This window comes from Epinephelus moara, chromosome 10 (assembly GCF_006386435.1).
Source record: "Epinephelus moara isolate mb chromosome 10, YSFRI_EMoa_1.0, whole genome shotgun sequence".
Lineage (NCBI taxonomy): Eukaryota > Metazoa > Chordata > Actinopteri > Perciformes > Serranidae > Epinephelus > Epinephelus moara.
In genome coordinates, this window is record NC_065515.1 from 26,139,813 (window position 1) to 26,155,020 (window position 15,208).

General features: G+C 40.1%; 1 protein-coding gene across 5 annotated transcripts in view; it reads right to left on the reverse strand.

Moving 5' to 3' along the window:
* The window catches only part of lrp8 (low density lipoprotein receptor-related protein 8, apolipoprotein e receptor), a 267,040-nt gene that overhangs the window by 12,119 nt on the left and 239,713 nt on the right, over nucleotides 1-15,208 (reverse strand). For 4 of the 5 annotated variants that reach the window (XM_050054742.1, XM_050054740.1, XM_050054741.1 and 1 more), the window contains exons 15-17: nucleotides 11,346-11,498; nucleotides 8,724-9,104; nucleotides 2,575-2,643 (exon numbers count right to left, since the gene is read on the reverse strand). In XM_050054742.1, coding sequence (XP_049910699.1) covers nucleotides 2,575-2,643; nucleotides 8,724-9,104; nucleotides 11,346-11,498 — 603 coding nt within the window. The remainder of the gene's footprint in view (nucleotides 1-2,574; nucleotides 2,644-8,723; nucleotides 9,105-11,345; nucleotides 11,499-15,208) is intronic. The other variant, XM_050054743.1, reaches the window with a different exon arrangement.

Genomic DNA, 15,208 nt, shown 5'->3' on the forward strand with positions numbered 1-15,208 from the left:
TTTATTTACTGTAGCTAAACTGCAGTGATCAGCGTCTTCTTGCAGAGGGAAGCACAACAAATTTTGATGCATGAGGACATAAAATCCCTGTGAAATTCAGTTTCTTTCAGGATTTCACACAGTGTTTTGCATTGGAGTTTGACCACCTTGCCAGAAACAAAGACCAGCTCTGCTAACGTTAAGAAAAAGTTGTGTTTGAAAGAAAAGATCAGCCTTCAGGGAGGAGCAGGGATCTTATTTTTGCACAGAAAATGCCATATATTCAAAAGGTGTGGCTCGGTTATACAATTTCCAATGGGAAACCCTGTATATTAATGAAGCTGGTAAAAACTGAAAACAATGAGCCTTCATACTGTATATGTGCAATCTTTTACATTTCTTCTTAAGTCTCAATCTTACAGAATGATCTGAAACACACATAAACATGAATACACATGCACATTTGCAACAATGAATGCCTGCATGCACCATCACACACACACTATAAACCCCACATTCAAGACATACACACACAGATACATGCATAAATCATGTGGCCTTCATCCTGATGATAATAATAAGGGTTTGGGGTATTTTTTTTTAAAGTAAAAGCCCCACATGGTTGCTTAACTGTCATTATTAACTGCATATTTTGTGCTGCATTTGGGCTTTGATTATATTTTTGCACTAGTCTGGGCCAAAAACACACAATCTGCAGACTGCCTAACGCTGTTATTTTTGGAGGAGGTTATGAGAGAATGGACAGGCGAAGAAGAAAAGGGAAGGGGAGAGAAAAAAGGGGGAGTGGAGGATTTGAGATAAGCTCTGTCTCTCTCCTCTCATTACCATATCAGCATGACTGTCGAGCTGCCCTTTAGGACCTGAGTGTGTGTGTAGTGCATGTAAAAGTCTATGTGTGTGTAGAAACCAACAGCCAAACCAGAGGTGTGTCAACGAGTAGAGATAAAACAAGTGTGTGTGTGTGGGGGTGCGTTTGTGTGTGCGTATGCCCACGTCCATAGATGTGTCTTCATCCCCTGTGGAAGCCCCATCTAATTGCTCTTTTGTTGGATAGGCACTTGAGATCCCTGTGCGACTGGGCTGGAAACCCCACATCCTCCTTTGTTCTTCTCTAAATGCTCACTGGTTTAAAAAAAAAAACATCAGCTTTTGTCTCATTTAGAAAATTTTCACTCCAATTAGAGAGCGACATAACAGCCTGACTTTGGCTAAATACCGATAATCATTGTTGGGCTGTTCCCCCTTGCAGTGCTGTGGGTGGGCGTGGTGCATTAACGGATATGAGCGGAGAACTGGGGTGCAGAAATCCGGCCCCTTGTGGACCTCCAACAATAATTAACGTTTCAAAGCTGCCAAAAAATGCAGAATGAGGGGATTTATGGCAGCAATGAATGGCAGAAGGACAGAATGAGGGATGGAGTGGAAAGGGTTAACAGTCTCTGGGGCTGTTTTAATGAGCTCATATCACAATCGTCGCGAATGAAAGGAGAAAAAAAAAAGTCGCTTTACGATGTTTTAGAGCCCCCATAATTTATCAAAGTATTCAATATTAGGGATGAAAGAGATCTCAATTAGCGACATATGCTGCTGCTATAAGGTCATTTGCACATTCAGCTGATTTCTCAGTTAAGTTATGCGTGAAAGTATTAAATATTTCCATAAAATTAGATTTTCATTTTAATTAAAGCTAATAGAATAGATTAACTTTACTAAGCTGGTTTGATTGTAAAAACTTGCATTCTCTTTGTAGGCCTATATTTCTTGTATTGTATAGTATGGTGGCCTATTACTGTTTTTTTTTTACCCTGTACCGACAATAATGTCATTTCCCAGATCAAAATTTCCACTGCCCCAAGCCAAAAACACAATTTTAGCTTATTAAGTCCCTTTTCCATGTATTCAGAATCTGATTCCAGCAACTGTGTAACCCACTCTCAGTCCACTGGGTCAGAGAAATATAGGTCAGAGCACTGGACTGATCGCGGTGTGAGCATACTGTATGATCAGAGCAGGAACATGAGCTTAATGTTATAACAGCTGGTCAAATGTGATGACAAAACATGAACTGAATTTCCCATTTGCTCAGAACTCATTAATAATGACATAATGTGCACATTACAAAGGCTTCGCCATCGCCGGCTGACGAGCTTACTGGCCCATAATGGCTTTTTCTAGCCGTAGGCCAGGAGGCTATTGTTGGATAATACCACAGCTCAGTACATTTTCTCAATTACTAAACTATTATTTTGTACTCAAACATCAGCTGAGGCTGACATAGCGCTTGCATGTTCAAAAGCCACACAATTGTTCCTGTTAAATCTAAAATAAAACTCCTTTTTAATAAGTCAGGTGGGAGTGCGAACTCTCAAACGAAAGCCAGTGACACACACGTGCAAGTACACACACACACACACACACACACACACACATACGGCCAGACACACACTGTAAAACACCACATCCACACACACAACATGCAGGACTTGAGCGACAAGCAGAGACGGAGAAGCGAGGAGGGAGAAGCAGGCGGGCAGAAAGCAGAGGCAACACAGCAAGACAGTCAAGAGTACTCACCGATAGGAATGACTATCCCCAGAACAGCTACTGTGATGTTGTTACCTATGAGGTAGTGATCACTTGCAGCTGAGTTGAAAAATAAAAAGAAAAATAAAAATAAAACTAAGCAGAAAGTTTTGTTCCAAAACACCGTCCCCAAAGGCTTTGCTAGAAAGAAACAAGTTGGAAGCACTGTGCTGGAAAACATATATTTGCATAATAAAAGGGCAGAGAATCAGATTTCACTTTGGACTGATGACTTTCTGAGCATGTGTAAATAAAATGTGGATACATCATACCAGGATGCCATATTAATGCAGGAAGTAATGCATCAGAATTTGTACTGATAAAATTACAAAACAAATGTTGATTTAGGAAGTAATATACCTTTCAGTGGAGGCTTGAAACATGATGGATAGTCTCGCTGACCTTGAGAGTGAATTTAAACACACAACTTTGTGTTGCAAGTCTTTCTTTTTCAAACATTTATTCCAGACTTTGCATCCCTACTCCCCTTCAACTCTCACCCCAACAGGTCGGTGTGCAGCGTGACATTAATCCTGCTCCCAACCCTCCTATTAGCAGCAGGCTAGCCATTAGCCAAAGTGTGATCAGATGGCTATAATGAAGTCTAGTGAGGAAGATTAACAGAGAAGATCACAGTGCTGGCCCTGCATACTGATTGGCTCATTCTAGAAACAGACTCTGTGTAGTTGGATGCATGGGAAAGGCACAGATGGGAGGTGACGAATGGGACGTACAATAAAGACATATTTACTCACAGAAATGTAATCATACAAAAGATAAACTGCATTTTGATAACTGCGCACACACACACACACACACACACACACACACACACACACACACACAGTAACACAAAGAGGCACAGCAGGTGACGCGACTTCAGACTAAGCAGCAAAGCGTCTGAATCCTGAGTCAGCAGAAGTGTGAATTTGGCTTTTCTTAAAGTATGAGTGACGCCCAATGGGTCCTAAGACTCTAAAAGGCGGATTAATAGAATCTTATTAAAGCAGCAGTTATGAAAGAAGCAGTCCTGGAAAGAGAAGGCAAAGAGAGAGAGAGAAAGTGAGAAAAAGGGAGAGAGAAAAAAAGTCTCAATTTCATTAAGACCATTATTGCTGGAGGGATTTTAAGTTCAAAAAGAATTTGCTATTTGCCTCGATGAAAACATTCCCTTTTTAAATCTCTATATTTAGTTCCCTTAAATATAACCCTATCATAATATGTAAGATACCTACAGTTTATACAGTAGATAATATATGCATGCACTGTTAGTTATACCTTAATGAAACATTTTTGATAGAAAATTATTACGTGAATCTGGACACATTAACACAAGCAAACTAACTGATCGAGGCAGCGGTAGACGAGCAACTCTCGACTTTTGCGAGGTCAAATGACTGTTTATGTTAATGGAGTCTGGGTTTAAGTTTCACTTTCAGCTCAGTTCCCTGCACTGTTTAGTACATTTTCCTACAAAAAGCAATGCACCAAAGTTCGTACATATCCTACATAATCATGGGCCAGTAATTCGTGCATCACCCATGTATTTTTGGAAGGCTGCGATCATGTGACCAATGCACTGATGGGAGTAAAGAAAGAAGTAGTCCCTAGTGGTAACCAAAAGGAGGCAGGTTGGGATGGTGGATGGCTCACACAGGGTTTTCCCTTGGGACTTTCACCAGGAGATCAGTGCTCAGAATTGTGTGCACTTCAAGTAATTTTAAGGTACATCTCCACCATGTTTCTTTTCCTAAACCAAACCACAGTCACTTTATTTGCCTAAACCTTAACACCATAACTTTATGCTAATAATGTATCTTCATGTTAAGTATACATCATTGTAGGATTTGTAGTAGGGCTGCCCACTAATATTCGACCAGTTGTTAGTCGACCAGAAAGGTCATCTGTCTGCAAGATTTCATTGGTCACTTAGTCTCTATTAGGAGCTGCACCTTGTCAAAATAAATCAAAACCTATATGTCTGGACCATGTGGGAATTCAATTTGAAAGGACACACACAGGAAGTGTCCACGCTCAGCAGTCACACAGGAGTTAATTTCCAGGTCTGGTACCTGCAGTTATTACACAGGCTAGTTAATAACATGTCGGGCAGGAAATCCAAAGTGTGGGATCATTTTGAGAAGGTGAAGGACGAACCCAAGGTGATAGGTACACTCATCTTCATTGGTCGACTACAAACATGACGTATCATCTGTAACATGTAAGTAGCTACATGCTCATTAGCCACTTAGCACAATCATAACTGCTTTGCTGACAGCGTCATTAACAGGCGGTTCGCTCAGTGTGTGACGTTCACTTGTAGATAAAATATAGGCCTATATTAATGAAGGTTCATTAGTATGGTTTGTATTTCTCTGTAATGTAGCACAGTGTTAACAATGTTACTGATACTATTCTTTCTCACACCTTGAGCTCAAACCATTGTGTTGCCCTGTCCAAAATATATAATTTAAAAACTGAATTAATATCGTAAACCTGTGGGTGACTAGTCGACTAATGGCCCTAAATGACGACTATGGGCCGACTAGGAAAATTCTTAGTCCAGGGCAGCCCTAATTTTGTATGACATTATGTTGTATGTTAAGGAAGTACTGAGCATACGACTGAATAAATGAGACTTGGATTATACTACATGAGTTGTGTGAGAACGGATATTTTTTAAAAATTTTGCTGTTGTTAAATGTGGACCCCTATGTCTTCAATTCATCAAGAATTTTCTCAGTTTTTGGATTCTTCGTTCACTGCAGACACGCGAGAGAAACAAATCTTTGTGAATTCAGTTTAACACTAAGTGTCTGATTGATATACAACCATCTGGGGAAAGTATTACCTAAAGGTGGCCACAATTAAAGGACAGGTTTACATTTCTGTAAATCTTTAAGTCTCTATATACACAACAGTTTTTGCTTGCTTCAGTTGTTCCTCCTGTTCATAGTGGCCGTTAAAGCCTTTGGAAACACAGCTTGAAATAGTAAAAATGCATATATTATATCGAGTGTCTCATTAATCATCCACAAAAGTCTGAGTGAAAATAACCATTAATAACTATTAGAAAACCTGGTTTAAAAACAGCTCATTTTGCTGTTTAGACCACTTGCCAGGACAGAGTGGGCGTGGCAGGTAACGCTCTGATTGACAGCTCTATTGTTTTGATTGACATCTCCCTGGCTCAGCAATGGCTGCCACAAATTTAATCCAGCCGTACATGTTTGAGCTCTCTGATGATTCAGAGGACGAAGCAGAAGCCCTGCCAGCTGAAAATGATTCCTTTCAGGTGGTCACTGAATGGTAAGTAAAAAAAAAAATAGTTAGCATCTCAGCTAACATGCAATGTGAACCGAGCGGTTCAGCCAGTTTACGATCTGTATTTTCTAAACATCAGACTAGAAAGCTGTTTGTTGGCTCAGACTCAAAGAGGCAGATTTAGCTGAGCAGAAAGGTTTTGTTGCGCTGCCACTGGGGGGCGGGATGAGACTACTGACGGATGATTTATATTGGTTTGGAATTCATTGCGTAATAAATCTCAGAGATAACCACGGCCAAATCAAACCCAATTTCAAGAATGTACAAAAACTTAAAAGAAAGATATTTCGAATTTGGATGGAAACTGATTTCTAATTGTTTTTACATGTTTAATATTATGTACATAAGACCCTAAATTACATAGTTAGAAGGCTATTGTGGATTTGGGTTTCCAGAGGCTTTAAAATACAAACAGGATAAAAAGGACAAACTGCACATTTCTGGTTTTGTGCAAAAGTCTGTCCAAAGTCTTTCTGAAGCTAATATGAAGCTTGTGTCATCTGAGTTAATCAAATGAAGTAGATTTTTTTTTAAGTTAAAGTTTCTTTAGAACAGAATTCCGTGTTTCGTTTTTGTGCTGGGAATGCAGAGAGATGGTGACACAAACGGGGAATTTGGAAATTGTCCCACATCATTTCAATTGACAGCACATTAGAAAGGCATCTCTTTAGGGCCAGCATGAACATCAAGCAAAACCTGTTTCAATCCCCATAAGGACACCTGACTGACCTAAAAAAATCGTGAACCTATTCTTTTATGAGCAAGACTTCACTTTGTAGTCCAGTGTGGCTGAGAGATTGATGAATAATTACTAGCATCAAGAGTGAAGGTTCAAATTTGTAAGAGCACAGATGCATGTGAGCTTTGTGTACCAGCTGTGGTTTATCTTTTATTCTTGATTTATTCTCAAAACTGCTGGTTCTGCCTCGCTCCACCATGCCAGCCGCAGCGCCGCACATGTGTAACAGCTGATGCCGGCACACTTGACAGTGTGCACTGAGTTGAAAACGATAACACATGGCCCGTGGGTTTGGAGACGCGTCTTGTTCATGCCCCATTTTCTCATCCGTGTCTGCTCCACCTCTCATCTGGAGCACTTGTGGTGTGGTGAGGAGGCTGACAACTTCAGAGACTAGAGGAAACATGTTCTTGCTCCTTAGTAACTCTGGAAAAACCCAGGCCCCCAAAGTGAAGCGACGGGCAGCCATTCTCTTTAATTCCCAGAAAATCACTTTCTCTCCTGCCTCTTTTCCATCCCGTCTTTTCTCATCCCTGTAAATGCTGTTTTCCCTCCCAACAGTGTGTCGTCTTCTAACTCCCACCCTCCCCGCTCGAGTGCCGGACTGTCATGTTCCTTTTAGTGCTCTGCTCATTCTTTTTCCTCTATGGCCTCTTTATTGCCTCTCACTGTACCTTCTCATTTAACAATCCTTAGTTTTACTCGTCGCTCTTTATCTCATTCATTTCCCCGTCCGCCCTGTGTGTCTAACTCTTCCTTTTCCTCCAACTCTCTCTCACACACTCTTTCATCATCCGTCCTTTCTCCTCTCCCTCTAGCCTGTGTAGCTTTTTCAATCTCAGTCCTTGCTCTCCTAGCTTCTCAATATAATGAGAAACGTCTCTGATGTAAACGCAATATTGTCAAATCGGAGTTCAAACACAGTACGGCAGCTTGCTATCTTTCTTACTTGTTACTTTTATATCCTTCAACTTCTCCCGCTCCATCTTTAATTATCCTCTGAGAAGCAGGCTATGTCATTGAAGAATAAGACATTAGCTAAGGTTCTTCTGAAGCGTGTAAGTAACGGCATAAATCAGTAGATCTTTTGGCATTGTTTTACCATTAAGTCTCCTGCTGTGCTCTGAAAAGTGAGATGCACTGGCATTGGATCTAGTAGAACATACAGAGGAAATGCACACATCCACTCAAAGACGAGCCAGTGCTTAAAAAGACAACCTATTCAGAGCATTTTTGTTATCTTTCTTCTGTTAAAAGGAACAAACGACTTGAGGACAAATAAGTGCCTCTGCAGTTTGACAGTCACCACTATCTTATTTTAATGTCTCTTTCAAACCAAAAGCTTAAAACACTGATTTCTGACACACACATACAAAAAATCACAGTGTACCATGTGATGTGCATCACAGGGATTTATCAATTTTGCTTCGCGGTGCTCCCATGGATAGCTCTCCTCTTCAATTTAAGTCTCAGTGTGGCTTTGTAAAGCATTGTTACTGCTGTTATATTCTGCTGTCATTGTTTGTCTGGGCAACAAACTGTAAAGCGGTATTATTCTGGCGCACCAGTAAAGCATGATTGGTGCGAGAAGGAAGAACACTGCCAGTTTTAGAGAGCGAGTGCGAAAGAGAGGAGGAGGAGAGAAAGACAAAGAGAGTTAGAGAGGCTGTCAGAAAGTGAGGATGAGTGATGAGAGGTGGAAGGTGAGAATGGAGGGGACTGTCGTTTGTTAGCTCTGACAGCTCTGTTACACGCCGCTCACGGGGGACCAACAGCAAGCAGACCGAGAGATACACCAGTGAGGATAGTGTGTATTGGTGTGTGAGAAGACAGAGAAAAGCAGAGGACGTACAGTAGATAGACAGATGGTCAGACAAAGAAACGACAGGGAGGAGAAGGCACAGAGAGAGGAGGGAAACTGATGTAAGTAGTGGTTTTCAACTCCCTGCTGCTTTAATGGCAGGTGGTAGCGGCAGTGATGGTAGCGGAGCATTAGGCTCACACACACACTCTGTATGCATACACTTCACACAAACTCACATTCCTATGCACAAACCTTGCTCACCATGATCCTTACCTCTGTGGGAGAGATTGGCGTTGCTCTCTCTCTGTATGCTGTTGGGGGCCACGGGGCCCAACAGGGGCGTGTGTGTGGATGTGGACGTCTGACTTGTGCTGCTGAAACTGGTTGTCTCTGTACTCGTGGCAGCGGGGGTCCGAGGCCGCTCCGTAGAGGTTCTCCTGGGAGTCTGAGGAGGGGCAGGTGTCGTCAGGCGTCTGGTCGTGGACCTGAGTGTTGTAGCAGCAGAGGTGGTGGTAGTGGTGGTGGTAGTAGGGGGAGTCGTGGTGGTAGATACAGTTGTGCTAGTGGTTGTAGCGCTTGTTGTAGTGGTTGTAGTTGGAGTTGTGGTGGTGGTGGTGGTGGTTGGAGCAGCTGTTGTGGTTGTTCTGGGTCGGACTGCACAAGAGAAACAGGACAATAATTGTAAGTATTTAAGATTTTACTTAAACATGCTAGAAGCTGACAAGATGCATGCTCCCAACTCTCCAGAGTTTTTAATAGAGCTGGGTGATAAGTAGAGGTGAGACCAAGTCATTGCTTCGCAAGTCACAAAGTCTTTGCACTTAAGTCCCAAGTCAAGACAGGCAAGTCCCAAGTCCTAAACTTTGAGTTTAGAGCCCTAAACAAGTCATAATGTGCACTTCATCAAATGTAAAACCATTTTAACAACAGAATTATCACAATATTACATTTTAAAAAAATGATGAATGCTTAAAAGTTTGTATCGTCTTTGTCTGTTATTTTTGAACTGCCTGTTTTGCTTACTGTAATTCCTTTTTTAATGACCAGCACATAGTTTTTGTTTGCAAACAAAGTATCTTTGGTATCATCTTTCCAACTAGCGCTCACTAACATAACATTAGTTCTCCAAGGTTCTCTCCTGCAGCTTGATTGGATGCTTTGGGACTGGTTTAAAGTGGATTTGGGAAATTGATTGTCAACTTGCTAGGAATGAAAAGCATTAACGTTAGTTGATTCAGGAAATGAAGCAAAATGACTTGATTTGTGGCACACTTTAAATCACAGACTATTTTCACGTCTAAAGGGTCAAGTACAGGTGAAGTCAAGAGTCATTGGGGTTATAGTCCAAGTTATAGTCTGTATCGAGTCCAAGTCATGTGACTCAAGCACACACCTCTGGTCATAAGATTTGATAGGATTTACAAACAAATATCAGGATATTTTATGATATCAGTAATTATTACAATATGGCAAATGTATGCAAAATCATACTGCAAAGTAATTTAACTGAACGTGATCAACTGAGTTGATCGATGTAACTCTTAAATTTTAATGATCAGTTTTGTTATACTGAGAATAATGCACTTGGATAATAGACATTTGGTCCACAAAAGGGCATTTGATTGGGGGTTTCTGAATGCCTTTCTTTAAAGTTTTATAGTTGCTGCAAAACTGCCAACGGCTTTGCTTAAAATTAGACAGTGACATAAAGCAGGGAAGAACATAATGTAAGGAGCCATTTTTATCAACCTTAATAAGAGCTCAGCAGAAATATTTGTACTGCATTAAGGAGTCCAGAAACTGTGAGTGCAAATGTTCCCCTTCTCTTTTTGTGCACGCTCAATGGCCATGTTCCCTCTTCTCAGAGGGATTCTCTGAATGGTGGCCTACATACATCATCATCTCTTTTCTCTGTCTCAGCTCATTTCTCCAGTCCTCACCTGTGCAAACATGAAATGCGAAACAGTGCGGGTCTATTAAGGATAACAACGTAACAAATGTGGTGACTGTAGAGGCTGGGGACTGGCTGAGCGGGGGAAATAAGGTCAGTGAAATAATGGAGGTGTGCTGGGAACAAAGGTAAGCTGGGAGAATCCCCGAGCTGCTTCCCAAGATAGTGTTACATTAAGCACAGGTATCGAATTCTCTGAAGAAGTTGGCTCTTAAATCAATCATAATCAATAATATTTTTGCATTGTTGATAGTAGTGAATACTGGGTCTGGACTAAAGCTGCAACAGTCAGTAAGCTACTTTGTTATAACTTGAGACAAATATAAATATGATGGTGTAAATAACAGCTTCATTGTGAGTAAAAGCAGATAAATTCCCTGGAAGCAAGAATATACTTTTGATATTTGTGTTTTTATTTAATATATTTAGCATTTCCTGTGTAGATTTTGCTGACATTTTAAAAGGATTCAGTGGATCTGCTAAAATGTTACACATCAGAGTGGGGGGCACACGTGGGAATACCAGTATGGGAAGCTATTAGTCTGGCACTGAAACTATAAAGAAATGAGATGGTCTGGCTGTGGTGAGAGCAAAACCTGAATCATATTAGAAATGACAGGCCAAGATAGAAAAATAACCTATTTCCTTCAGCCTGTAATACCATGGGAAATGTTTCCCATAGCGTCCACGTATAAGGCTGGACAGCACCAACATACTGAACAGTTTTAATTGGAATATTTATTTAAAGATACGATTAATACTTAATTATGAGGTGATCCCTTTTTAGCAGCGTTGAGAGACTGAAACCAGTTAAATATCCACATGGCCTGGCACTCCATCATGTCACGGTGATCACAGTGATGTAGACTTCCACGTGTCGTTTCTTAGCACAATCCCTTTAATTAAGTGTGTGATTTATTGGTTTCAGAGTGTGACCGACTTACCTACAGCACAGCGCCTCATGTCTGGTCCCAGCTCCATGCCGTCAGGACAGGCACAGGTATACTTGGGAGAGTGGTCTGTGATCTGGGGGGCCTTCAGACAGAGGTACTCACAGCCACCGTTTGGCAGGCTGCCCATGTTACAGGTATCTGGGGCTAGAGGGACACAAGCAGAAATTAAAAGAGGATTAAAGAGGGCCTGGGCAAATATGAGTTTAAACATTTTCCCTGACAAAAAATAAAGGATTATTTTCACTTTACCTATTTAAAAGCTTTACATCTCAATTGAAAACAATGCATGGAAAACTTTCAGTAATGCCATTTCATAAACTTTTGGTGCTTCCTCACAATGTCTATGAAATTCTATCAACAAATTAAATTTTATTGTACAGCAATTTTTCATACGGGTTAGGGCAGGTCAAATTGCTTCACAGATAACTGATAAGCTTAGAATGAGACAGAACATATAGCCCCAAAAACAAAAACAAAAGGAGCAAAAACAATTTAACAATTTAAGACCAATGCATGCAAGACGATAAGACAGATTTAAAAGCTACAATAACAGTAATAGTAGTAAAACTGAGTAAGATAAAAAAAAATATATATTAAAAAAGTAAAGACAAAAAGATTAAAAATGATGAAAGTTAAAGACAACTAGAAAATGACTGCTTTAAATAGGGATGTTGTTGCTAAGAAGCGATTCTAAAACATGGATGCTTCACACACATCTTCAACCTGACAGCAAAGGAGATCTATACAATCAGCACAGTTTTGATATGGACACCCAAGATTAGTGTCACCAATCTAGTATCCAATCAAACGTCTCCCCTTCTGTTCCTGAGTCATGATGTTAAATAATGGCCAGAAAAGTGTTTTTGTTGAACATTATCATGTCACAGTAAAATTGACCTTTGACCTTGTGGATATAAAATGTCATCGCCTCATCAATTTATCCTATCAGACAGCTGTGTCAAATGTTGTTATAATTAGGGCATGAATTCCTAAGTTATGGCCAAAAATGTATTTTGTGAAGTCACAGTGACCTTGATCTTTGAGACACAAATATCCGACAGAAGCAAGGTCACAGTAAGCTTTGACCTCTAATCACTGAAATCTAATCAGTTCATCCTCAACTCAGTGGACGCTTGTGCCAAATTTGAAGAAATTTCCACAAGGCGTTCTTGAGTTATCACGTTCACCAGAACGAGACACACATAGGGAAGGACAAACAACCTAAAACAATAATGCCTCCGTCCACAGCTGTTGTCGGAAGGATATTAAAAAAAGATTTAAAAGCTATAACAATAAGATTACTGCTGTAAAACTTCAAGTAATAGCTCACAATCAATCAATACTCACAACTTGGATTAATTTTTTATGAAAAACGTTTTTGATTCTTTTGATCTGAGAATCCTTACAGCCTAAAGGAATATAAATAACTCACAGGGTAATCGAGGAATGGACACATAATTTGAGGAAGCCAACAACCTGGTTTTATACATCTGAAGAACTTCTATTAAAAAAAAAAAAGAAAAAAAAAAAAAGAAATGCTTAATACATTTGTTTTTGAAAATATATAGCCATACTGGGCTAGTAAAAAGGACTAGGCTTTTAATTGAAGTTTAATGGTAATAATAATATAGTAATATAAAAGCTAGTCAAATTCTAGATAAAATTGATTAAAACGAAAAATCAAAAAAGACAAATAATATTTAACAACACAGATACAATAAAGTAGGTGAACTAAATAATGTAAATAATGTCTATAAGCATTCTTCATCAAAAGCCTGCTTGAACGTGTGGGTTTTAAGTTAATTTTTTAAAGATTTCAACACTTCCAGCTGCTCTCAGATCCTCAGGCAGACTTTCCCAGCAGCTTGCTGAAGGTTTTAGCCCTGCACTTTGGAACAAACTAACCCGTGTCAGCTCCAGGGTGATGAGCACAGAGGTTTACATGAACTGTAGACCTGAATAGTTGAGAGAAAAGGCGATTAACAATTAAAGACATACGCTCAGTTCTCGGTCTCTGTCAGCATCAAGCATTTAAGTAATTGTGAACTAAATTCAAGCTGATACTGGTGTGGACAGTATTTTTAAGAGAAATGTAAACACATTTTTGTTTGTTTTTGGAGATTACACCTGTACAGTCTGAATTGATTATTTTTAAAAGTCTTGTAATGTGACAGTATTACTGTGGTGTGCTTGTAGAGGTAACACTGGACCCCAAATTAGAAACACCATGTCAGAGCACAGGGTCTTGGACACTGTATAGTAGAGAGTTTCGAATCAGCCCTAATACTTCTACCACTTGCCACCTATTAACCTTAATATTTCTCATTACCTTGTTGTGTACCATACTGAAAAACATCATTGGATAGATGCTGAGACCAACTTCTACAGTAGTATTAAGGGACCTACATCAGGGACCTACATTTATTCCACAACCTATTTTCTGGTCCTGTGAAGAGATGCTTAGGTTAAGGCTGGGGTGTCTAAACTTTCTTTTTTTTTGAATCTCTGCACTCAAATGAAAAATTTAAATGTAGTTTCCCAGCCCAAGACTCAGCGTCATGGAAAAATATTGCTACTCTTGTCATGTGGGGAAGAATTAGGTCAGGTCGCGGTCGATTCTGCCTCCTGACTTGTGTGTAGTTTTAAAAAGCAGCACATCAGAGGAATCATCAGCCGTCAGGGGGATGCAGCACCATCACTCACTGCACACAGTGTGATTCTAATAAGCTGGGAATACGTTTGTGCTCGCTGTACAGTACCATGGCATAGCAAGCATGTTATATGAAACTCTGAATATCTCTTATATCTATGTTCATAGTTAAACAAATTAGGCTCTTTGGGTAAAAGCAAATCTTTGAAATGCTATGACACACTATGAGAACACACTGAGAGAAAAGGGCACAACTGGGTGGAAGAGGAGAGGAGGGGAAATGAGGAAGTCAGTGGATAGAAAGACGGAGAAAAGGAAGCAATAAGAAAAGAAATAAAATAAGAAGAGAAGAAATGATATCAGAAAAAAAACACAGAGGAAAAAGGAAGTAACAGACGGGAAAGAGACTGAGATAAGTTTTCCAAAAATGGTGTTCTGAAGTCAGCTCCAGTGTCCGCTTCTCTTCTTCTCCACTGCCTCCCTTAGGTCTAGAATAAGAACTAAAACATTGAACCTAGGCTTCAAAGCACAGCTGGATGGACAAAAAAATAAATAGATAAATAATAAAAAAAAAGGCACAAAAAAGAGAGGAAAGGAACCGAGGCTCTTTTAAGGAAGTGTATCAGAAAATAAAGACGTTCAAATGTGGCTCCAACCCATTCAACATGTGTGGAGGTGTATTTTGGCAACCAATCATTAAGTGGGGATCTTTCCATTTGGGTTTTGTTTAGATTAGAGCATTTTCTGAAAGGACAAAAAATGATATGAAAAGCAAGCGAGACATAGCGAAACAAAGGGACCTCACAAATTGCTTCATTCAAGGTCACATTTTATCGAGCATTTCACTTATCAGTGCCACTAGTATCTCCACAGGGGCAGCTCAAGTTCATTCAGTATATCTTCATTTAGCCCAGTTAGGCCTGGTTTGTGTTATGTCTTGCTTTTGTTGGCATTTTGGAAAAAACATGCTTAATTCTGTGATATCTCTTTGAGCAGAACTCTTGATTTATTAATGAGAGAATGCAATTAGCTCCCCACTGGCACTCAGACAAGACTGCTTTGAGCTCCGAGTGAGGGGAGAAAACAAAGCACGAAAACACAGACTCACACGAGCAAATAGCTTGTACACACTGTCAAACACACACAGACTCGCTTTCACTTGCATGCACACACGCAGGTGTTTCGTTCGCACACCTGCGGGAGC